Source organism: Mastigoproctus giganteus, chromosome 1 (genome assembly GCF_048544385.1).
Source record: "Mastigoproctus giganteus isolate SK-2022 chromosome 1, ASM4854438v1, whole genome shotgun sequence".
Classification (NCBI taxonomy): Eukaryota; Metazoa; Arthropoda; class Arachnida; order Uropygi; family Thelyphonidae; genus Mastigoproctus; species Mastigoproctus giganteus.
The window spans coordinates 210,431,101-210,456,504 of record NC_143575.1 but is presented as its reverse complement, the minus strand read 5'-3'; the positions used below and the strand labels follow the sequence as shown (position 1 = coordinate 210,456,504).

Here is a 25,404-nt window from a genome sequence, read left to right as displayed (position 1 = left end):
GTAGTTATTTTAATAAAATTTTTAATTATATAATTTGAAAACAATCATGACATTAGCATGTCATTCACTTTTATAAAAAAAAATTAAAAGGATACTGTTCTCATTGAAAATATAATACAGGCAGTTCCCACTTTACAAGTTCCCAGGTTCCGAGTTTTTTTATCAAGTATCAACAAAATCGAAAATATGAACGTTAATTGCAAAAAAATAAATTTTAAGTATTCATAAATACCGCATTTCAAACCACATGCTTAGCTGTACAGTACAGTGTACCCCGCTTTACAATGTTAATCCGTTCCAGAGACACCATTGTATCGTGAAAATATCGTAATATGAACCCAATAACACATTGTTTTTCAGTAATTCATTCCAAGACCTCGGAAGTTGAAATTTTTGCTATATAACTCTCTAAAATATCGTTTTTATAGTGTAAATTGTATTAGTTACCAATCCAAATCATTAAAATGCACTGCACTTTCATCATTATCATATGTTCTGTTATAAGAACCAATTTTGAACAGCTTTGCGATATTTTTCTAAAGCACATTTCTGGAGGTCATGACCATAAAACAATTAAAACATTTTGAACTTTCTGGTGTATTGGGCTTTTCTGTTAGCACAATCAATTATAAACGGGTAGTAAACTCGATCTTATTGCATTTGCGATAATCCCGATAACTGGAATCGTGTGGTTTTTTACATTATTATGGTGAAATGTGTTTTCCCTTCACTGAAATCTTCAGTCGTATAAAAAACATAAATTTTCAGAATCTTCTCTTCATTCCTTTTTTTAAAGCTTCTTTAACTTGTTATGTTGTGCAAATCGTATTAGTTGAAATTTGTGCATGCCGTTAAAACATGCTTATGCATGCTATTGAAATTTATAAAGAAAAGAGATTATCTTCGAAACAAATGCCTCTTGAAGCATTTCTGAAAAGATGACCCCTTGTGCAACAAACCAAGTGCTGAGCCAATAATGAGTGATCAAAGAGTGTGCATTTAGTCGATGATGATGAAGAATAAACATTCTTTAACATTTGCAAGTCATAAATAATTTTTTTATTATAATTTGCTTGATTTTACAGGCTACATTTTCATTTCTTTGGATAAATCGTCATTGTTTAAACATAAACTAATTAGCTAACTAATTTCATTGTTGAGAATGTAACCCCTATTTTTAACATTATGTATATGGGAAATAAATTCTCGCTTTACGAGTGTGTGGTAGGAATGAATTAACTCGTAAAGTTGGGAACTACCTGTATTTCCATTTTGTAAAATTGTTTAAATTTTATTTTTTAATAAAAATTAATCAGTCACCTTGTAAACAAACATATAAAATCAGTTTAATATGTTTACATATGTTCCCTTGCTTTCCATGAGATCGTGAAAAGAAACTCTACAACAAGGGTAAACAAATAGTCAGATATCATCACAAAGTGGTAAACCATTTAGAAGGATATCTGCACCAAAGAATGGTATTAGAATAAGCAGACCACATTTCACATGGCTTTTTACAATTGTGCTACTGGCTCCTGAAATACACGAGTTAACAAATTAATTACTTCTTTCAAAGGTACTAGAACTAATCAAAACAATGTATTGATTAATTTTGACTTATTTTGCTGCATAGTGACATCAGATAAAAGATGGTATTATTACCAAAAATTTTATCATAGTTTTGCTTGATGGTACTTAGTCCCTTATCAGGCTATGATTGTTCTTTTTTTGTTTTCAGAGGGTCTGAAGACCATGGGGGTTTGCTCATTCTCCACAGTGCTCTACTGTTGGTTAAAGACAGGATTTAAAAAGAGTTAAATCTTACTGTTTCAAGAAGATATTACCAGCTGCCATCTGAATAATAAACTTATTAAAAGCATGAGGTATTAGTAGTGGCAAAGTGATCCAAGGAAGCAAACTTATACAGCGTAAATAATAATAATAAAAAACCGCTACCTACTTCATTTTGTCCATCACTTCTAACAATTTGCCTAATCCTTTAAATTTATTCAAATCATCCACTTCCACAGCACTAGATGGAAGTTAGTTCCAGCAATCAATTACAAACTTAAAGCAGATTTTTTCGTATGTATCCTGTACCCACTTATCCAATTTCAATTTATGTCCCCTTGTATGGGTTGTCCTAGAAAGAAGTGTCATCATCAGTATTAATTTACTCATTTCATTTACTACCTTGACACTTCAGTTAGGTCCAGACACCTTATTTTCAGATGCTTCCACTTATAGAACTTGAGTCTTTTTTGGTAAGAGAACTTTTCAGTGCCTATGACCAGTCTAGTTACTCTTCTCTGCACCTGTTCCAACAGATTCACATCCTCCATAAAATGAGGATGTGCAATGTTCTCCCCAGGACCTATCGAATGGGCACACTGCCCTATGAATTTAACTGACCGCCCAGCTAAAATTTAAGTGATTCTTGCAGTACCGTATGGTATTGCTCACTGATCTCAATCAATATTAATTCAAATATACTACGCGATCGAGGTCAATGCAACAGGAGCACACAATGTTAAATTGTGCAATTAATTTTTGCTCTCGATCACTCAAGTCACATTTATAAATAGCAGAAAATTTTATAATATTTTGAAGTATTACACTTCCCCACCTGGCTGGCAAAATTTTCTGGGGAGAATATTGGATGTGGATCTGTATGAGCAGGTTCTAAGTAGCATGCAACTTTTAATGGTTTTAGTGCTTCTGTTTAAACACTCCTATTTATATCGCTCTTTTTTATATTTATTAAGATTCCAGGAAAGGATAATCCTGGTTATAACCCTCCTTTCTCTAGATTTTTGACTTCATGCAAGGGATGATAGAATTGTTAATTGTGCAAGTGATGTTCATTTTATATTCAACGAGTATTAGTTGTGACAAATGGAGCAAGCTTACATGACATCAGCCAAAAAAAATGGCACGTGTGCCAATCAAGTGCAGTAGATGGTTTTATGTGAAGCATCCTTGGCTTGGCTTGGAAGAGGTTAGCAAAATCCCAGCCAATAGCCCAATTTCCTGTTTGATTGTAGCCACTTGAATGGCTACAATCAAATGGCAGTTGCAGGAAGTATGATTGCAACAATACAAGTTACAGTAATTTGCCTCTGGTATAAGCTGCAGGTGACATCACTTCTGCATTGCATTTTTCGTGACTGATCAGATTTACTCAGTCGAGGTGCCCCCAAGGATGTTTTATATCAAAAAAAAAACTTCCTGCACATCACTTGTCCATCTACTCTAATAATTTGTCTAGTACTTAAATTTATTCAAACTAGCCAGTTCCACAACACCAGATGGAAGTTTCTTTAAATTTATACCCCCTTGTGTGTGATGTCTGAGTGAGGAGGATGCTATCAGAATTTTGCTACCTGAATATTTTCAGTCTTAAACACCTCAAGCAGGTCTTGCATGTGCCTGGTAAGACTACCTTTTGTTCCCCTCACTAGTCTCATTGCTTTTCACTGTACTCATTCCAACAGATCCATATCCTTCCTGAAATGAGGCTTCCAGACCTGTGCTAGTGGCCCATCAGAGCTGCTCAGAGAACTTAATGTCTAACTGCACGATTACTTCTATGTCTTTAGGCGCTTCCGTAGCCAGGTGAGCACGAGCAACAGTGCGTAGCACACATTTCTTGATTAGACCTGGGTTCGAGCCCGTGCCCACCAAATACGGAGGATGTGGAAAGGTCAGGGAATGATCGCCGCATATCCCCGGAGAAATATGGCCTTAGTTGCTAATGCTCCTAAAAACCAAACAACAACAACAACTTCTATGTCTTTATTGTTCTCTGCTATCTTAAATGTACCGCCCAGTTGTGTTACTGCCAACTCATAAGTCTTCACGTTTTCCCGTAATACTTGTGTTAGCTTGATGACATTCATCCCATATATGTTATCATTTTCTTTGTGTTTTTGTGAAAATAGATGTTCTGTGTAGTGGAGATATTATCTGAATAGGTTATAGCTGTAATAGATGCAGATCCTTCATTCTGGGTCATGTCTGCTCCACAAGGTGTGGGATGGGAGAAATGCTAAAAATACAGGAGACTGATTTTTGTGAGGCTTATGAAGACACTCAAAACGATAGATTGTTTAAATTTGTGTTCTTGGTGGAACACTGATTTTATATAATGTTAAATTAGCATTAGCATTAGTAGAGGCATTTGATGCAAGAAAGCAAGCTTATGCAGCATCAGCCAAAAAAAAATAAAGTAAAATAAATAAATAAAAAATAACCACTTCCGCTTCACCCCTCTGTTCGTTCGAAATACCTGTCCGGCTGAGCCTTAAACTTATTTAGGCTATCAACTTCCACGACAAGGGATGAAAGTCTGTTCCACCTACCAACCGCCCGCTGGCTAAAGGCAAATTTCCGCACATCTATCCTACATCTGTCTTTCCTCAATTTGAATTTATGCCCTCTCAGGTGATTATTCTGAGCAAGAGGAAGAATCCCATCAGCATTGAGCATGCTCAACCCATTCAAAGCTTTGTACACCTCTATCAGATCACCTCGCTGGTGCCTAGTCTCCAGACACTGTAATTTGCAAAACTTAAGCCTTTCTTCCTAAGAGCACCCCTTTGTTCCATTCACTAATCTTGTTGCCCTTCTCTGTACTCGTTCCAGCAGCACTACATCCTTCTTGAAATGAGGCCTCCAGACCTGTATACAGTACTCTAGGTGTGGCCTGACCATTGCCTTATACAAGGGAATAATCACCTCCTTATCCCTTCTAGAAAAATTCCTATATATCATTGACAATACACCATGAGCTACTCTTGCAGCCCGTCTGCACTGCTCAGAGAACTTTATATCTGCCTGCACAACCACCCCCAGGTCCCTTTCATTCTCTACCACTGTCAGTGTAGTACCACAGAGTTGATACGTTGCTCTGGGGTTGCTGTTTCCCATATGTAGTACTTTACATTTGTCAATGTTAAACTTCATTTGCCACCTCTCAGCCCATCTGCTCAACCTTTCCAGATCCTGTTGCAGCAGCATAGTGTCAGTAGTGTCCTTGACAACCCTGCCAACCTTCGTATCATCTGCAAACTTGGACATTAAGCTTGATATACCATCATCAATATCATTTATAAATACAGAAAACAATAAAGGACCCAATACTGAACCCTGAGGGACTCCACTAATAACATTAGTCCACAATGAGCAGTGTCCTTTGATTACCACTCTCTGTCTTCTCCCTCTGAACCACCCCTTTATCCATAGCAGCAATTTGCCTCCAATGCCACGCTGCTCCAATTTGTGCAGCAGTCTTCCATGTGCAACAGTATCAAAAGCCTTTCTAAGATCCAAGTATATAATATCAAAGTTATTCCCTGCATCCAGTTCTTTTGTGACTGCATCATAGTATCCAATCAAATTGGTCAGGCAAGACTTCCCCTTAACAAAACCATGCTGTGTCCGAGCTATAACTGAAGTCTTGTCTAGATGATCCTGCAGTGCTTCTTTAACCAGTGCCTCCATTAATTTTCCGGGAACAGAAGTTAAACTCACAGGTCTATAATTACTTGTGTCAGCCTTTGATCCTTCTTTGTGAATTGGGGTCACATTTACACATCTCCAGTCTGTGGGTACCTCCCCTGAGTCCAAGGAAGCTCTCATAATTATGGCTTAGGGTTTGCTTATTTCCTTTGCTGCCTCCTTTAATATAACTGGATAGATCCCATCCACCCCAGGTGCCTTTCTTGTATTTATCTTCAACAATTTCTCCTCCACTTTACTCTCAGTTATTACAAGATTCTCTAGCTTACTGCCAGAGTTGAATACACCTCTGGCATTCCCCTCGCTGAATAACTCCTCATGTGTGAATGTCGATGCAAAATGTTCATTTAGTTTGTTAGCTACCTGAGCAGGATCATCAACAGTTGACCCATCAATATCAAGTGGACCAATCTGATTCATCCCCTTCCTTCTAGAGTTTACATAAGTAAAGAACTCTTTGCTGTTTTTCTTTGCATCCCTTGCCAAGGATTTCTCGTAATCTGCCTTCGCCTGCCTAACTCCTTTGTAACTTGGTTGCATATCAACTTGTATCTATCATAGGCTTCTGTGTCATGTGTTAATTTGTAAGTATCCCATGCATTTTTCTTCTCTGCCATATGCCTCATTAGTTCATCTGACATCCATTTTGGCCTAAACCTTGAACAATATTTCTTAGTTGGTATGTAAAGCCTAGTAGCTTCCAAGATAAGTTCTTTGAATGCTTCCCATTTTGAATTTGCTGTTGGTAACATCATCAGTTGGTCCCACTGTATAGAATTTAAATACTGTCTCAGTCCATCGTAGTCGCCTTTACGGAAGCAATAACCCTTCCCTTTACCCCAAATGGCAGTTACCTCTTTGAGTAAATCCCACTTCAGCACACTGTGATCACTGCCACCTAGTGGTTCATTTATCTGCAGATTCTTAATGCATGAAGAATCACTACTGATAATCAAATCAAGAGTATTACTCCCTCTAGTTGCCTCCCTAACATGCTGATGTAGAAAACAATCATCCAATAAATCCACAAAAGCCTTGCTAGTGTGTGAGTGACCAGCCCCCAAATTCCAGTCAATATCTGGGAAATTAAAATCCCCCATTATAAGACTCTCTGATTTACTGGCCCACTCTATTTCTCTGTACAGTTTCTTATTATACTCATCAGAGTTATTAGGCCTATAGCACACTCCTACTCTCAATTTTGATCTCCCAATGCTTATGTTACACCAAACTGACTCGACACTGCACTGTCCAGCGATGTCGACTGGCTTCACTTCCTTGGATTTTATGTGTTTCTTAACTAATAGCATAACCCCTCCTCCCTTCCTATCCTGTCTATCCTTTCTGTAGACATTGTACTCCCCAAATTCCAGTTCTGCATTCCTTATATCTGTGTGACACCTCTCTGAAATCCCAACAATATCTGCCTTTGATGTTTTGAGCAATACCTCAAATTCATCAGATTTATTTACTAAACTCCTAGCATTGGTGTACACTCAAGTATACATGCACCTGCTCTTCCTCTTAGCCACCCTAACACAACCCATGTGTGTACTTGTACCCCCATGATTCCCAGCAGTCTCTGAAATATCCTGCATCTTATTTTCCAGGCTGCTGCTCATTCCAATAGAAGCAGTGCAAGAATCACTTTCTCCTCTGCCAGTGGCTACTGTTAATCTATTAGTCCTTGTATCCCCCCCCCCAATCTAGCAGTTTTCCGACCCACCTAACACTGCCTTGATAGCATCAGCAAACATTCTTGCACCCTGTCTATTTAAGTGTATCCCATCCCTGTAGAAGCAGTCTCTCCTGTTAACAAGTACAGATCAGGCTGAAAAAAATTCTACCCCTTGAGCCCTGCACAATCTTTCCAGGGCCAAATTGATCGACAGGGCTCTCATCATATACTTTCTCCTATCATGTCTGGGCAGAATTGTAGACACTTTCAAATTCAACCCTAATTCACGGCTTTTTTTTTATCAGTGACCTGTACTTGTTACGTAATTCCGCTGGTCTCCTACTCTTAATATCATTAGTGCCGTGTACAACTATATCACCTTTTGTGCCCTTAAAAGATGATATCTGCTCTTCAACGTCATCAACCTTTGCCCCTGGCAGACGTACCCTGGTCCTGTTCCACCTATCCTTTTTAGAAAGCATGTTTCCCGTTTCCCTGACAATAGAGTCACCAACAACTACTAGGTCCTTTGGGACCAGCGCATTCTGCCTTGGGGGTTGCTGCTGTGTTGCGCGATGACCAAGTGCAAGCTCTGGCATTGGTGTGGGCAGCTGAGAGCTTGATGAGCCCCTCACTTGTAATCCTTCCAGGGCATCCACCCTGTCCTTCAAGCTCTCATATAGGCCCATAACAACGCTGAGTTGTCGCCTGATTTCCTTACACTCCTTGCATTGCGCACATACAAAGACATCCCCCGTGGCAGTATCATGTCCCATACCTGACTGCTCCGCAAACATCAAGCAAATAGTGCATCTTAAAAGGCTGTGATTCAGAGAGCAACTGCACCCCTCAGTTCTCCCCTTAGCCACAGCATTCCCATTAGCTTGAGCTTTTTGCTTTGCTGCTCTGGTTTAAGTCATGATTTCGATTTACTTTGAATAAAATTTCAATTCAGTACAAAATTAAATCCTAAACTTGTATCCCAACACAGTTATAACGCTATATTTATGTTTCAGCAACGAGTGTTATCTACAAAATCCCTTTATGTAACTTCCGTATCAAGTTATGTATTAATTATTTATTTTTACTAATTATTTATGTTACGTAACCTAAGTGGTTATATGTATAGTTAAAAGTACAATTTAATTGCCATTGAAGTTCGACAAGATTAATAGATTTTACTGATTAATTTTCGCGTAACAATGGCGGCTATTTACGAACGGTAAACACGTGGATTTGATACCCTTTCTGATACTAAGTAATACCTACAAAATTTCTATCTAAGTTACTTTAAACTTAAGTACCGTAAATGGGAATATAAAGCTACTCTAGAAAATAAGTTAATATGTCAATTTAAACTAATAAAGCAGAAAATAAATCAGAAAAAACTTCTCTGTTCCAAGAGCGGCAGAAAGGCATGTCCGCACAGGCAACGCTCGTCCTCAGACTATTTGTTAATTAATTAATAAAACAAATTTTATTTGTTTTATTAATTTCATTAGAAAAAAATGTTTTTTGGCTTGGCTGTATAACTTTAATTTGTAGATTAAATTTATGGTGATTATATTGTTTATTTATTTTGTGTATTATTTATTTTTTTATTTATGAAATCTAAAAAGTAAATTTTGAACTTCCATGCAAAGAAGGATAAACTTATTTTTATATCACCTGCCTTATTTTATTTTTTGTTTTTATAGGTTCGTAACATTTGTATTTCATACAATTTTTAATATTTTCAGTTGTTTTGTCAAAAATAAATGAGTCATGAACCTAGTTTTGCTGTTTCATTAGAATTGGTATTAGTAATGACAAATGATGCAGGAAAGTAAGCTTATGCAGCAGCCACCCAAAAAAAAAATAATAATAAAAACTTGCTATATCACCTGTCCATCACCTCGAATAATTTGTATAGTTCTTCCTTAAATTTATTTAAACTAACCACTTCCACAACACCAAATGGAAGTTTGTTCCAACAAGCAATAATCCACTGCCTTAAAGAAAATCTTATTAGCATTAGCATTAGTAGAGGCATTTGATGCAAGAAAGCAAGCTTATGCAGCATCAGCCAAAAAAAAAAAAAAAAAACCCACTTCCACTTCACCCCTCTGTTCGTTCAAAATACCTGTCCAGCTGAGCCTTAAACTTATTTAGGCTATCAACCTCCACCACAAGGGATGGAAGTCTGTTCCACCAACCAACCACCCGCTGGCTAAAGGCAAATTTCCGCACGTCTATCCTACATCTGTCTTTCCTCAATTTGAATTTATGCTCTCTCAGGTGATTTTTCTGAACTAGAGGAAGAATCCCATCAGCATTGAGCATGCTTAAACCATTCAAGGCTTTATACACCTCTATCAGATCACCTCGCTGGTACCTAGTCTCCAGACACTGTAATTTGCAAAACTTAAGCCTTTCTTCGTAAGAGCACCCCTTTGTTCCATTCACTAATCTTGTTGCCCTTCTCTGTACTCGTTCCAGCAGCTCTACATCCTTCTTGAAATGAGGCCTCCAGACCTGTATACAGTACTCTAGGTGTGGCCTGACCATTGCCTTATACAATGGAATAATCACCTCCTTATCCCTGCTGGAAAAATTCCTGCATATCATTGACAATACTCCATGAGCTACTCTTGCAGCCCGTCTGCACTGCTCAGAGAACTTCATATTTGCCTGCACAACCACCCCCAAGTCCCGTTCATTCTCTACCACTGTCAGTGTAGTACCACAGAGTTGATACTTTGCTCTGGGGTTGCTGTTTCCCATGTGTAGTACTTTACATTTGTCAATGTTAAACTTCATTTGCCACCTCTCAGCCCATCTGCTCAACCTTTCCAGATCCTGTTGCAGCAGCATAGTGTCAGTAGTGTCCTTGACAACCCTGCCAACCTTTGTATCGTCTGCAAACTTGGACATTAAGCTTGATATACCATCATCGATATAATTTATAAATACAGAAAACAAAAATGGACCCAATACGGAACCCTGAGGGAGGGACTCCACTAATAACATTAGTCCACGATGAGCAGTGTCCATTGATTACCACTCTCTGTCTTCTCCCCCTCAACCACCCCTTTATCCATAGCAGCAATTTGCCTCCAATGTCACACTGCTCCAATTTGTGTAGCAGTCTTCCATGTGCAACAGTATCAAAAGCCTTTCTAAGATCCAAGTTTATAATATCAAAGTTATTCTCTGCATCCAGTTCTTTTGTGACTGCATCATAGTATCCAATCAAGTTGGTCAGGCAAGACTTCCCCTTAACAAAACCATGCTGTGTCTGAGCTATAACTGAAGTCTTGTCTAAATGATCCTGCAGTGCTTCTTTAACCAGTGCCTCCATTAATTTTCCTGGAACAGAAGTTAAGCTCACAGGTCTATAATTACTTGTGTCAGCCTTTGATCCTCCTTTGTGAATTGGGGTCACATTTGCACATTTCCAGTCTATGGGTACCTCCCCTGAGTCCAAGGAAGCTCTCATAATTATGGCTAAGGGTTTGCTTACTTCCTTTGCTGCCTCCTTTAATATAACTGGATAGATCCCATCCACCCCAGGTGCCTTTCTTGTGTTTATCTTCAACAGTTTCTCCTCCACTTTACTCCCAGTTATTTCAAGATTCTGTAGCTTACTGCTAGAGTTGAATACACCTCTGGCATTCCCCTTGCTGAATAACTCCTCATGTGTGAATGTCGATGCAAAATATTCATTTAGTTTGTTAGCTACCTGAGCAGGATCATCAACAGTTGACCCATCAATATCAAGTGGACCAATCTGATTCATCCCCTTCCTTCTGGAGTTTACATAAGTAAAGAACTCTTTGTTGTTTTTCTTTGCATCCCTTGCCAAGGATTTCTCGTAATCTGCCTTCACCTGCCTAACCTCCTTTGTAACTTGGTTGCATATCAACTTGTATCTATCATAGGCTTCTGTGTCATGTGTTAATTTGTAAGTATCCCATGCATTTTTCTTCTCTGCCATAAGCCTCATTAGTTCATCTGACATCCATTTTGGCCTAAACCTTGAACAATATTTCTTAGTTGGTATGTAAAGCCTAGTAGCTTCCAAGATAAGTTCTTTGAATGCTTCCCATTTTGAATTTGCTGTTGGTAACATCATCAGTTGGTCCCACTGTATAGAATTTAAATACTGTCTCAGTCCATCGTAGTCGCCTTTACGGAAGCAATAACCCTTCCCTTTACCCCTAATGGCAGTTACCTCTTTGAGTAAATCCCACTTCAGCACACTGTGATCACTGCCACCTAGTGGTTCATTTATCTGCAGATTCTTAATGCATGAAGAATCACTGCTGATAATCAAATCAAGAGTATTACTCCCTCTAGTTGCCTCCCGAACATGCTGATGTAGAAAACAATCATCCAATAAATCCACAAAAGACCTGCTAGTGTGTGAGTAACCAGCCCCCAAATTCCAGTCAATATCTGGGAAATTAAAATCTCCCATTATAAGACTCTGATTTTCTGGCCCACTTTATTTCCCTGTACAGTTCCTTATTATACTCATCAGAGTCATTAGGCCTATAGAACACTGCAACCATCGTTCTTCATTTTAAATTTTATGCCCATCACATGTGTACTCTGAACAAGGGGAAGAATTTAGCTTACTAACTCCTTCAAAGCTATCAATTTCCACACATCTGTTCTACAACTGTCTTTCTTCAATTTGAATTTATGCCCCCTCAGGTGCTTAATCTGAGCAAAAGGAAGAATCTATTTAGGCCTAAATCTTAAACAGTATTTCTTAGTTGGTATGAAAAGCCTAGCAGCTTCCAAGATTAATTTATTGAATGCTTTCCATTTAGAATTTGCTGTTACCTCTGATGATGTTACTAACTGGTAACATCATCAGTTGGTCCCAACATACGGAATTTAAAAATTGTCTGAGACCACCATAGTTACCTTTATGAAAGCAAAACCTTTCCCTCTATCCCTGAATGGTAGTTACCTCTTTAAGTAAATCCCACGTCAGTACACTGTGAGCATTGCCACAGAGTACTGACATATAATCATTGCTAATAAACAGATCAAGAATATTACTCCCTCTGGTTGCCTCTTGAACATGCTGCTGTAGAAAACAATCATCCAATAAAAATATACACAAGTCTTGCTAGTTTGCGAATGACCAATCCATAAGTTCCAGTCAATATCTGGGAAGTTAAAATCCCCTATTATAAGACATTCTGATTTACTAGCCAACTCTATTTCTTTGTACAATTGTTCATTGTACTCATTCAAGTCATTAGTCCTATAGCACACTCCTGTCATTTTTGCTTTCCCAGTGTTTATGTCACACCAGACTGACTCAACATTGCACTGGCCACCCATGTCAACTGGATGCACTGCCTTATATTTTGTGTTTCTTAACAAACAGCATAATCCCTTCTCTCCCCTCCTTCATATCACTTGCATATCATACAAACTAAAACCTTAAGCTTGAAAGAAGCTGGTTTGAGAAAGATATTTATGTAGTCTCAAGCTTCAGAAATTAAATGATGTAATATAAAACTTGACTTTCACTGGTCTCAGAAGTGACCATTTGAATTAAACAGTGGGGATTGGGTGTATATGCAAAAAAGTTTGGAATGGCAAGTTTTTTTTTTTTTTTGTTAATAATAATAATAATAATAATAATTTTTATCTCATTTAATTTTGTTATTAAAAAGTGAAAAATGTATTTACAGTTTCATTTTACAATAGTTTGGAGATAAATCAGGAAATAAAATGGCTTCCCAGTCAGCATTCAATAAAATAGTTTTGAAAAATACAACCAAAATGAGCCTTAATGAAAGGTAAGCTATATATATATATATATATATATATTTTTTTTTTTTTTATTTATTATTATTTTTTTTTTTTTCCTGTTTTCTCTTATTTACAAGCTATATATCTTAATGAAATATGATTAAAGCTCTTAGTGGTTAAATAGACTATCAGATGATATTTTTCAATTACAGCATGTTTTTATTTTATTGTACACTGCCAAACAAAAGTTAAGGTGTAGTTCTCATACTTACTCTTTGTAAGTCCGACTGGAATTGTGCATATCAATTTAATATATATATTTAATATTTAATATATATATATATATCAATTTAATATACATGGGTGGTTTAAAATAGGGCAGACAAACTGTGCATTACTGAGTTTTATTGTGCATAGTTTTCAAGCTTGGGATTAAGTCAAATTGACCCAGCAGTGCCTCCGTAGCCAGGTGGGCAGGAGCAGCAGTGCGTAGCACACGCTTCTTGATTAGACCGGGGTTCGAGCCCGTGCCCACCAAATACGGAGGATGCGGACAGGTCAGGGAATGACCACCGCATATCCCCGGAGCAATATGGCCTTAGTTGCTAATGCTCCTAAAAACCAAATAACAAACAAACAACCCAGCAATGTTATATGAATAATTCATTTTGGTGGAGAATGGTCTGCTTCTATCAGTGTAATGTCCACCCAAGTATGTAGATGGTTCCAAAATACAGGAAAGGCATCCCAAAGGGCTATACAGTAAAGTTGACCAACGTTCATAACACTAAGAGATGATAATATATGATCCTAGCCATCAAGCAACATAAGGAGGTAATAGCACAGTAAATCTGTTTTGAGTTTATAGCGACCAAACTTTTTCTTGAGGTGGGGGATACCAAAATTAACTCATAAGCATCGGGGGAAGAACTTCCCTGCTACTAGAGACGTGGACTGTTGATATATACAGGTATTATGTTCAATGATGGTCAAGGTGAAAGAGTGCAAAATTAAACATGCCATGTGTTCAGATCTACCTGATACCAAAAAAATAGTTATATTTTTGTAGTCTTTTGTATAATTGAAATCCTTGAATCCCGTGCCACACTTTCTACAGTTGCCATAGGCACTCACTTCTGTTCACTGGGTGCTAATGCTCAAGATAGAGCACAACTGGTGAAAATTTTCTTTGGAGTGGGGATATTTACTGACTGGAACAGCCACTGTGATCTCCAGACCCCAGTAGGTATGAATCTAATTGAGTATGTATGGATGTTCTAGGGAGAAATTTTAAGTCTTCATCCATGTATCATGGATTATGAACTGTTCTCCTTGTAGAGTGGTCTTCAGTACCGTCAGGACTTTGAACTCTTATTAACAGCATGAGAGTCTATTGTAAGTGTTGCTTAGCTGTCAGGAATAATCATGCCCTCTGTTAAAGCCTATAATCTCTTTTGATACTTGTTTTCAGCAAATCTTGAGCTAATTTGCATATTTCACAAATGAAATATTTTGCTCACAGGTTTACACAGTGTTGTTGCATCATAACCATGTACAAGCACTCTCCAACTTATGCAATACTCCACTTCCATAAATTTTTACCGGCCGGTGTAAACTTTAAAAAATCATGGAAATGCATTTTGCACCCCGCAGAAATAAATGGAGGTATTGGGAAAACATTGCAGTGTGAACCCAATAACATATATATTTTTTTTTTTTGGTAGTTCATTCCAAGACCTTGGAGTTGAAATTTTCGCTATATAACTAAGCTGTTTATCACTCTGAAAGGCCATTTTTATAACGGAGTGCTATCCTTTCATCTTTATCATATGTTCCATTATAAGGATCAATTTTGAATGGCTTTGTTGATATTTTTCTAAAAGAAATTTCTGGAGGTCACGACCATAAAACAATCCAAACAATTTGCACTTTCTGGTTCATTGGGCTTTTCTGTTAGTGCATCTAATTATAAACAGGTAGTAAACTCGATCTTATTGCATTTGCGATAATCCCAATAACTGGATTGTGTTGGTTTTTACGTTATTATGGTGAAATGTGTTTCCCATTCACTGAAATTTTCAGTCATATACGAAACATAAATAAATTTTCAGAATATTTTCTTCTTTCTTATTTACTTATTACAATGATGAAGGGAAAGCGACCAATGGAAAGTGCAAGTGGTGGCAGGAACCAAGCAAAATTGATTTAGAAATGAAGATTTTCGTCTTCATTTCTAAATTCTTCTTCACTTCCTTTTAAAGAAGTAAGGAGCAGGACAAAGTTTGTCATCTATTGCATGGGAATTAAGTCTCGCTGCTTCAACAGTGAATGCTATTTCAAAGGACAGTGTGCATATAAAAGAACATGTTAAAGGATCAATGCATTTAAGATCAACAGTGATCACAAAACAGCGTTCGGGTGCTATATCGAAGATGGAACAGCTATTAATAATATGGATGGAAAATCAGATTCAGAATTGAGTGCCCCTGAGTCTAATGACCATTCAAGCAAAAGTAACAAGTATTTATGAAGATATTAAAGATAAGTATGGCGAACCCCAAGCCAAGTTCGTGGCAAGCAATGGGTGGTTTAATAGGTTCAAGCATCGCGCTGGTTTCCACTTGTTAACATATGCAGTGAAGTTTCCAGTGCCGATTCTGCAGCAGCAGAGAAATTTCCAGTCCTCAACCTCTGCAGTGGCATGCTTATCAGCTGGAGATGTTGATTCTAGAAACAATGCTCGAAAGATAAAACTTGCTGACGTTATGCCTGTCCCCTCCCTTTTTTGTAATTGCACACTTTTGTAATTTTTTCTATGCATGAGATAAAAAAAATATTGAATAAATAATTCTATTTACATTTTCGTCAAACATTTATTTTTTGCTACAATCAAATTCAGCAAGCATAGTTGCGAGTGCTACACAAGCATTTAGGGAAATTCCAACTTACGTAAAACTCGACTTACACAGAGTTCCACGGAACACAATCCTTACGTAAGTCTGCAATTGCCAGTACTTCAATTGATTTATATGATTTATTTTGAAAACTATTGTGCTTGTGTCATTTATATCTTAACTTTTGCATATTACTCATATATCTCTGTTAACCTTGGAAAATTTGAAAAAGGTGTGTAACAAGCATTATTATTTTTTTTTTTTTTTTTTTAAGATTTGACTTAATTGTGCAGGTTAGCTATCTAAAAATACATTAGCTTTCATACTTTTGCATAGTAACTTTGTTGGCAGTTGTGGAGTGTCAAACATTCTATATTGACCACCAGTGTCAAAAAAATATGAAGGCAGTCAAGGTAAATAGTCTGAAATAGTCACATGGCTTTAAACGCCATGTGATGCTAATCATCTCTGCGTGAGCAGTTCATCTCTCCAATAAATTGTGTATTGCAATAAAAATGATCTGTCGAAAAATACACGGTTCTCGCGTATGTTTCATCGTGTTTGGTGCAATACTGGAAACCTTGAATAACACCGTGGGACCCATACAAAGTGCCACTAGTGATGATGGAAGTGCTCCCAAGAAGCAGAAAAAAGTCATGACATTACAAGAAAAAGTTGAGTTTCTTGATATGTACCGTAGATTGAGGTCTACAGTGCAGTTACCTGCCATTTCAAAATAAATGGATCCAGCATAAGGACCACTGTAAAAAAAGAAAAGAAAATTCATGAAGCCGTCGCTGCAGCTACACCAGCAGGTGCAAAAACCTCGCACTTTTTGTGAAATACCTTTTTATATCTCGTATTGAAAATGCAACTTTTGTGGGTGCAAGATTGCTTATAAGAAGGGCATACCTATAGACTCTGATATGATTCGAGAAAAAGCGAAGTTATTATATGACAACTTAAAGCAAAAGGAAGGTGAAGGATCTAAAGCTGGAGAATTTAATGCCAGCAAAGGTTGGTTTGATAATTTTAGAAAGATGTTTTGGCTTTAAAAAATGTCAAGATAACAGGAGAAGCCGCTTCTGCCGACCAGGAGGCAGCAGACGAGTTCCCAGACGCCATTAAGAAAATCATTGAGGAGAAAGGATATCTGCCTGAACAGGTTTTTAATGCAGACGAAAGTGCCCTATTCTGGAAAAAAAATGCCCCAAAGGACATTTATTAGTAAGGAAGAGAAGCGAGCACCAGGATTTAAGGCATAAAGGGATAGGCTAACTCTACTGTTTTATGCAAATGTAGTCGGGTTTATGATCAGGACTGCCCTTATCTATAAAGCTGCTAACCCCCAAGCCTTGAAGGGAAAAGATAAACACCAGCTGCCAGTCTTTTGGTTGAACAACAAGAAGGCCTGGACAACGAGAACCCTTTTTCTGGATTGGTTCCATCAATGCTTTGTCCCAGAAGTGAGGAAGTACCTTGCCAGTAAGGGACTGCCTTTTAAAGTTCTTTTGATATTGGACAATGCCCCTGGCCACCCAGAACCCCATGAGTTCAACATCAATGGTGTCGAAGTGGTCTACTTGCTCCCAAACACAGCCTCTCTAATTCGGCCTCTAGATCAGGGGGTCATAAGGACCTTTGAGGCTCATTACACATGGTACTCCATGAAAAGGATTGTCAACACTATAGAAGAGAACCTTGATAGAGAGAACATCATGAAAGTCTGGAAGGATTACACCATTGAAGATGCCATCGTTGTTATAGAAAAAGCCGTGAAAGCCATCAAGCCCGAAACAATAAATTCCTGCTGGAGAAAATTGTGTCCAGATGTTGTGTATGACTTCACAGGATTTACGACAGAGCCAATCAAGGAAATCATGAAAGGGATTGTGGATATGACAAAAAAGGTGGGGGGGTGAAGGGTTTCAAGATATGGATCTTGGAGAAATTCAAGAGCCACACCTGAGAAATTAACAGAAGACGACTTGATGGAGAGGAGTGCTTCCGAACCAGTGCCAGACGATGAGGAAGAAGCAGTGCCAGAAAACAAATTGACATTAGACAATCTAGCTGAAGGGTTCCGATTATTTGAGACTGCTTTTGACTTCTTTTACAACGTGGACCCTTCTATAATATGGGCACTGAAACTAAAGCAAACTGTGGAAGGATTGGTACCGTATAGAAACATTTTTAGAGAATTGAAAAGGCAAAAAGGTCAGACAGAAATCACGATGTATTTCCGTGAAGTTACACCGAGTGTGTCTGCTTCTCCTACCTCTTCTGCTTCTGCCACCTCTGAGACAGCGAGATCAACCCCGCCTCTTCCTCCTCCTCAATGTGAAGACGACGAGGATGAAGACCTTTATGATGATCCACTTCCACTTAATGAATAGTAAATAATCATCATGCCATACAGTTAATAAACTTATCTGTTGTGTATGTGGGTGAGTGTCTTCGTGTGAAAATCTGATAACTGTACGGCAAGAATGTATGAGACATTTTTGTGTCATAGTGTGTTTTTTTTTTTTTTATGAAAACCCCAAACACGAAAGGTATCAAAACCTATAGTACTTAGTACAATGCATGGGTTGAAGGAGAAGTATGGTGGAAGGGGGGTGCTGGAAACTTTGCTCTAGAGACTAAACATGGGTTTCACCACTTCAAGCCTCCAATAAGCAAAGTGGTGGTATTTCACCAGTTGATGAAAGTCATCTACCACCTAGTACTGCCTGGTATAACATAGAGGGGCGGCATTCCTCCATGTGGTGTGGGCACCACACCTCGACCCCTGCTTACGTTGGTTCACACCTGGGTGTTCACCCACCATGTACTTGTGCATGGAGGTTATACCCAGGATTACTAACAGTCCCACCATCGTGAAGGTGCAAGCAGAGGATTTGGTTGTCACAGACCGTTCAGACTTAACCGAAATTGGGTGCACTTGACTTGAGTGTCACCCGAATATCAGTTCCATTAGCGTTTTAGACTCCCAGGTAGCCCAGGAATTCTGTCCTTTCAGTGTAGACGAGATGCCAGATGATATATAAGTGTAAACTGAAAGAATTTGGTAGGGCTATAGCCCCAACCCACGAGAAACTCACTTAACGCGAAGGTTAGTGCATTAACATCATGTTTTTACGTTAAGTGACAACAAATTGGTGAAAATGGCATCGTTTTTATATTTCATATTGTGAATACTTTCACGAGTTGCCTGATATTGCACTACACTGAATAATCAGTTACATAAAACCATGATGCCATTGTACCAACCCCCATGTTAAGCGAATTTCTCGCCGATTGAGGATATGGCCCTTCCAAATTCTTTCAATGAATATTTCTTAAATACAGAATCTTACATTTAGAAAAATTAAAGACTTAACTGCCATTTCTCCAGCCATCAAAGAAGCCTCTCCATTCTGAAGGAGCTCAGCCACCAACCTCCAATTTTAAACAAAAATTTACCTCACTTATAACCATAATCTACTCTGAAGAATGGCAATTTCTAACAACTCTGCCTTCCATCTCTCCACCAATCAAATCAAAGGATCATGCCCGTAATCCAAATTATAATTTCTCTCTAAGTTACACAAGCTCCCTAGGCATCAGAAGGCTAGAAATATTTGATCCGGTAGCCTATATGTTAAAAGAAAATTCTGATACTTTGATCATTCAAAATTTAAATTGTCCCCTTGTTTGCGAAGCCTCAGGAAAAAAGAAGAGGGGGAAAAAATAGTATATATATATTCCGAGTATTTAATTTCGTTTGAAAGCCTTAAAACACCACACTCTTTTACCAGAGGCCCGCGCTTAGTTACAAACCACAAGAGCAAACGTTTTTCTCTTCATAAATATTCGATTGCACTCTTTTTTGGAAGCTTACCTGAAAAGTGCGGGGCGCTATGATATACATCCCAAAGAATGGTACCATAGGTTAGTTCTCGCTGACCGGGCTAGCCGGGTGGGTAAAGTGCCTGCCTGGCAACCCAAAGGTCGCGGGTTCGATTCCAACCTCGGGCATGGATCAAAGTACTGCGAAAACCTTGGGAGGTGCATTATGGCCACAGAAGCCTATGCGCCAACAACTACCAAAAAAAAAAAAAAAAAAAAAAGGTTAGTTCTCAAAGAAGTTACATTACAATTGGAAAACTTCTGAAAAAAATTTTAAATAAATAAACAATACAAATTTGGGGGATATACCCAAATGAACTCCTACACAGCCGGGGGAGAAAGAGGGGCTGAAAAGTACTGACCTTAATCTAATGGGCATCTTTATCCCTTTTATTGCTGATATTTCTATCATGACAGTCCGATTTAGCAATATTTCAGCTGGCTTCCGATTTAGCAATATTTCAGTTGGCTTCCGATTTAGCAATATTTGTTTGGCTAAAATTCCCGCTGTGGATATCAGTGTAAAAGTTCATGATTGAACAAGATGGCATAGGTGCCCTAAAACAAGCAAAACAAAATGCGCAAGCGCACTACATTGGTTAATATAAACAAATCAAATTTTTACCCGCTTCCCTTCTTTTCACGACCAACTTTTAGTAATCCAACGACTGCAACTGTGAGTACAGGTCTGTCAAACAGAATAGTTCATTAAATGTTAAAATAGCACTGGCTGGCTGTCAGAACCTTTTCCGGAATCGAATATCATGAATAAAGTTCAATGTGAAAGAATTCTAGAAGACAACTGAAAAATCTTTCAGGCGAAGCATCAGTAAAACAGTATTACGAATACAGTAACTTTATATCACAATAAATCTTTCAGACAGTCACTGGACTCAGTGCAGCGACTGGAAACAGATGATAAAGCTAAATAAGAATTTTTCACTAGTCTCAAAAGACAGACACTATAATTGGTTACAGCATAGAAATTTGTACGAAAAAGGATTTGACACATTCTATGCAACTGAATACTGTATTATAATACTGGATGTTGCCATCTGAGTCGGATCTAGACATTCTGTAGGTTGAGACAAAATATAAATATTCGTTAGTTTAAATATGGATTGTTTTTCTAAACCTTGCAGCACATTTGATAAAATTGAACCGTCTGACAGCTCAATGACTACTTCACTCCCCTCACATAAAACAGGTTACACCTGCTACACTGAGGGAAAGAGGACTGGGTTCAACTTCCTGGATGGGAGGAATTAAGTTTGTTTTTTCCCCCCATGCCATATTCGAGTTAGTTTGTCTTTTGCGAGAGGTTGCATGGTTTTTTTTTTTTTTTTTTTTTTAACTGCCGCATCTCAAACTTCCTTTAAAGAAATAAAAAAGAGGAGTTGGCCACCGACACGTAATTTACAATGTGAAGCCTCAGCGCAAAAACGAAAGGAACAAATTTATTCTTATCGAATTTAAGAAAAAATAAGTTGTCTTATTTAGTTGCCACGATGTTTTGAGAAGTGATATCATGAAGAGACTGCTTAGTGCTCCGCCAACTCAGTACAGACCAGTTGGCGAGAACTTGAACTAAACGCTGTTTTAAGTTTTACTGAAATTATTGAAACAGTGTAATTGCCATTTTTTACATAATTGCAACGAGGACAGCAGGCTGATGAAAAAAAAAAATGGGGGAACGAAAAGTGTGGGAGAGGGGCTTTTGATTTAAAAATATGGCTCGCCCTTTGTCAGGATGTTTATCAATTTTATAACCCTTGCCCTTTTTTCTAGTCTAAAGGGCAGTGTATACAAAATAAACAGTATAATATAATGTCGGTAATTCGTCACCCTCAGCTGGACACTGTTCTAATCCCTCACGATTGTGAGAAATTAGAACAGTGACCAGCAACATTTTTCGTCAAATGAGCACATTACAACATAAAAAACCTTAAAAATCGCTCTATCAATGTTTTTTACAAGTTAAAATACGCTTGCTATAGAATTATTTTATTTTTTATTACGATTTTAAAACACCTAAGTAAATAAAAATTAAGTAAAAACTTAAAACCAAATAAGGCAGGCGATTAATGAGATTTTTTTGATACTAGTGTTAACCAGAAAGTTAATTTTATTCTTGCGCCCAGTGATTGGCTTTTTTTCAGGAGCACTGATCGACCTTTTTCATAGGACAAACACCGCACATTCACTTTGCAGATTTTTTTTTTTTTTTTAAGAATTTCAATAATTGGTGACAATATTTGCTGGTAGCCAATAGGCTAGGCTACCATAAAGCAATCATATTGCTGCTTCTTCGTTATCAATGCATGAATCGTTATACCTGTAAATAAATATGAATTTCTTTTTCACATTAGGTTTTCATTTTTGATGTCTAGTGTTAGTAATACGTATAATCTACAGTGTTTTGTATCATATAAGACAGTATTAATGTAGGTACTGACATGCAGATGATTCATCTTGTAAACAGACGATGTAAACAAAACTTAGTATTGATAAATACAGTACAGTACTGTAAATGTATTTTCTCTTCCTTATAATTTTCTTAATAACATTTTCTTTTCTCTAGCTTATTTTATTGTAAGAATACAGTATATAATATATATAACGTACAAAATTTGTATTAATTGACTGTTTATGTTATCGGTAAGGTTTCCGGTCAACAGTAGTCTATTAGTAGTTAAGTTTTTGGAGAGTCAAAAGTTATACGCGGATTTTCGACTGTGTGGGGGCTCGGCGTCCCTAACCCCTGTGTTATTCAAGGGTCAACTGTACTTGCATTTTAGTAAAGCTTTCGATACTGTTGCCCATGGAAGACTACTGTACAAATCGGAGCAGTATGGCATTAAGGGCAAGTTGCTACAATGGATAAAAGGATGGTTGAGTGGGAGAAGACAGAGTGGTAATCAATGGACACTGCTCTTCGAGGACTAATGTTATTGGTGGAGTTCCCTGTGGTTCAGTGTTGGGCCCATTGTTTTCTGTATTTATCAGTGATATTGATGAATGTATATAAGGGTTAATTTCTAAGTTTGCAAATGATACGAAGGTTGGCAGGGTTGTTAAGGACAGTAATGATACTACACTACTGCAACAGGATCTGGAAAAGTTGAGTAGATGTGCTGAAAGGTGGCAACTGAAGTTTAACATTGACAAATGTAAAGTACTGCATATGGTTAGCAGTAACCCCAGAGTAACATGCCAGCTGGGTGGTACTACACTCAGGGTAGTGGAGAATGAAAAGGACCCAGGGTAATTGTGCAGTGAGATATGAAGTTTTCTGAGCAGTGCAGACAGGTGCAAGAGTAGCTAATGGTGTCTTGTTAATGACATACAGGAATTTTGCTAGCAGGGATAAGGAGGTCATTGTCCTTTTGTTGGCAATGGTTGGGCCACACCTTGAGTACTGCATACAGGTCTGGAAGCCTCATTTTAGGAAGGATGTAGAGCTGCTGGAACAAGTACAGAGAAGTGCAACAAGATTGGTGAGTGGAACAAAGGTTCTGCCAATAGCAGCATCTGGATACTAGTCTCCTGTGAGGTAATCTAATTGAGATTTATAAGGCCTTAAATGGCTTGAGCAAGCTCAGTGCTAATGGGAATCTTCCTCTTGCTCAGATTAAGAACCTGAGGGGTACATAAATTCAAATTGAGGAAAGAAGATTGTAGAAAAGATATGCATAAATTTGCCTTTAACCAGTGAGTGGTTGATAGTTGGAACAAACTTCCATCTGTTGTAGTGGAGATCAGTAACTTAAATAAGTTCAAGGCAGAACTAAACAAACATTTGGAGTGAATGGATGGTAGATGGGTGAAATAGGAAGGGGGGGTTTTTTGGCTTATGCTATATAAGCTTGCTTTCTTGCATCATATGCTTCTACTAATGCTAATGCTAACTAGTTCTTGAATTTATTTAAAATATCCACCTCTACAATACCAAATGGAAGTTTGTTCCAGCAATCAGCTACCTGCTGAAGGTAAATTTCTGCACATGTATTGTGCAACCATTCTTCCTCAGTTTCGATTTGCAAAACCGAAGCCTTTCCTCGTAACAGCACCCATTCACACCCAACTTTTAGCCATTTCCATACTTGTATAAAGTACTCAAGATATGGCCTAACCATTGCTTTTTATAATGGGATAATCAACTGCTTATTCCTTCTGGAAGAATTTCTGTGTATCATTGACAAACCCCTGTGAGTTGTCCTGGCAGCCTGTCTCTACTGTTCAGAGATCTTTATATTTGCAAAATTATCCCAGATCTTGTTAATTTTCTACTGCTCTGAGTGTGCTACCGTACAGCTAGTGCATTAATCTGATATTACCACTTCCCATATGAAGTATCTTGCATTTGTTAATATTAAACTTCAGTTACCACTTCAGCCCATCTGCCTAATGGCCTATATCTTATTGCAGTAGCATACCATGATTAATGTGAATAACTACCTTGCCAACCTTCATAACTTCTGCAAACTTAGACATTAAGCCCAATATGCCTTCATCAGTATCATTAATAAATGTACAAAATAGCAGTGATCCCTGTGGGACTCCACTAATAACATTAGTCCAAGAAAAGCAGTGCCATTGATAACCACTCTGCCTTCTGCCACTCAGCCATCCCTTTATCTGTAGCTGTAACTTTCCTTGATGCCACACTGCTCCAATTTTTAGAGTAGTTTTTTATGTGCAACAGTATCAAAAGCTTTTCTGAAATCTAAGCATATGATGTCAAAATTATTTTTTGCACCCAGTTTCTTTGTTACTGTGTCATAGTAGCCAATCAGATTGGTCTGACAAGGTGACTCCTTAACAAATCCATGCGACTGCAATATAACTGTATTCTTATCTAGATGGTCTTGCATTACTTATTTAACCAGTGACTCCATTATTTTTCTTGGAACAGAAGTCAAGCTAACAGGTCTGTAATTACTCATATCATCCTTTCATTCCCCTCCCCCTGTGAATTGGGGATACATTTGCATATCTCCAGTGCATAGGGACCCTCCATGAATCCAGCGATGCTCTCATAATCATAGCTAGAGATTTTTTGCCTTCTTAACTTGACAGATTGTATCCATCCCAGATGCCTTTTTTTTTTTTTTTTTTTTTTTAACATTTGGCTTTAACTGTTTCTCCTCAGCTTTATCTGTTGTTATAAAATCATTCAGCTCCATGCTAGAATTGACTCACTTCTGGCATCCCATCCCTAAAAAGCAAAATACTCCTTCAGTTTTTCTGTAGCATGAGCAGGATTATGAACAACAGTTAACCCATTCCTGCTAATTTCCTAGCAGTATTTGTTTTTTAATTGTATCAAGTTTTATGACAAACACTACATCTGTACATTTTTAGATGAGGAGGTATTTGAAATGACTTTTCTGTTTTCATCAGGTAGGTAAAGTCTGATAAACATCCATAGCTAGCCCCCAATTGGTACCCTGCATACTTTCTGGTAAGTGTGCAAAGTAATTTGCTGCTAGCAGAATATCTAACTGGTGAATAATATCATTGGCTATTAATGTGGTTCTCAAGTTTGAGCTATTATCTGGTGTGTAGGTTGACTAGCTGTTAATGTTTTTGTTGATGTACATTTGTATGCAAAGAAATATAATGAAAACAGACTACTGAAAGGAGTAGTCTCTTTCTTATGTA

At 37.8% G+C, this 25,404-nt stretch overlaps 1 protein-coding gene across 1 annotated transcript in view; it reads left to right on the top strand.

The window, feature by feature from the left end:
* The first annotated feature begins 1,904 nt into the window (after nt 1–1,904).
* Nucleotides 1,905–25,404, top strand: part of LOC150091493 (chromatin target of PRMT1 protein-like) — a 59,845-nt gene continuing 36,345 nt past the window's right edge. Inside the window, exons 1-2 of the mRNA XM_090375927.1 lie at nt 1,905–1,928; nt 12,911–13,002. Coding sequence (XP_090232053.1) covers nt 12,935–13,002 — 68 coding nt within the window. The 5' untranslated portion in view covers nt 1,905–1,928; nt 12,911–12,934. The remainder of the gene's footprint in view (nt 1,929–12,910; nt 13,003–25,404) is intronic.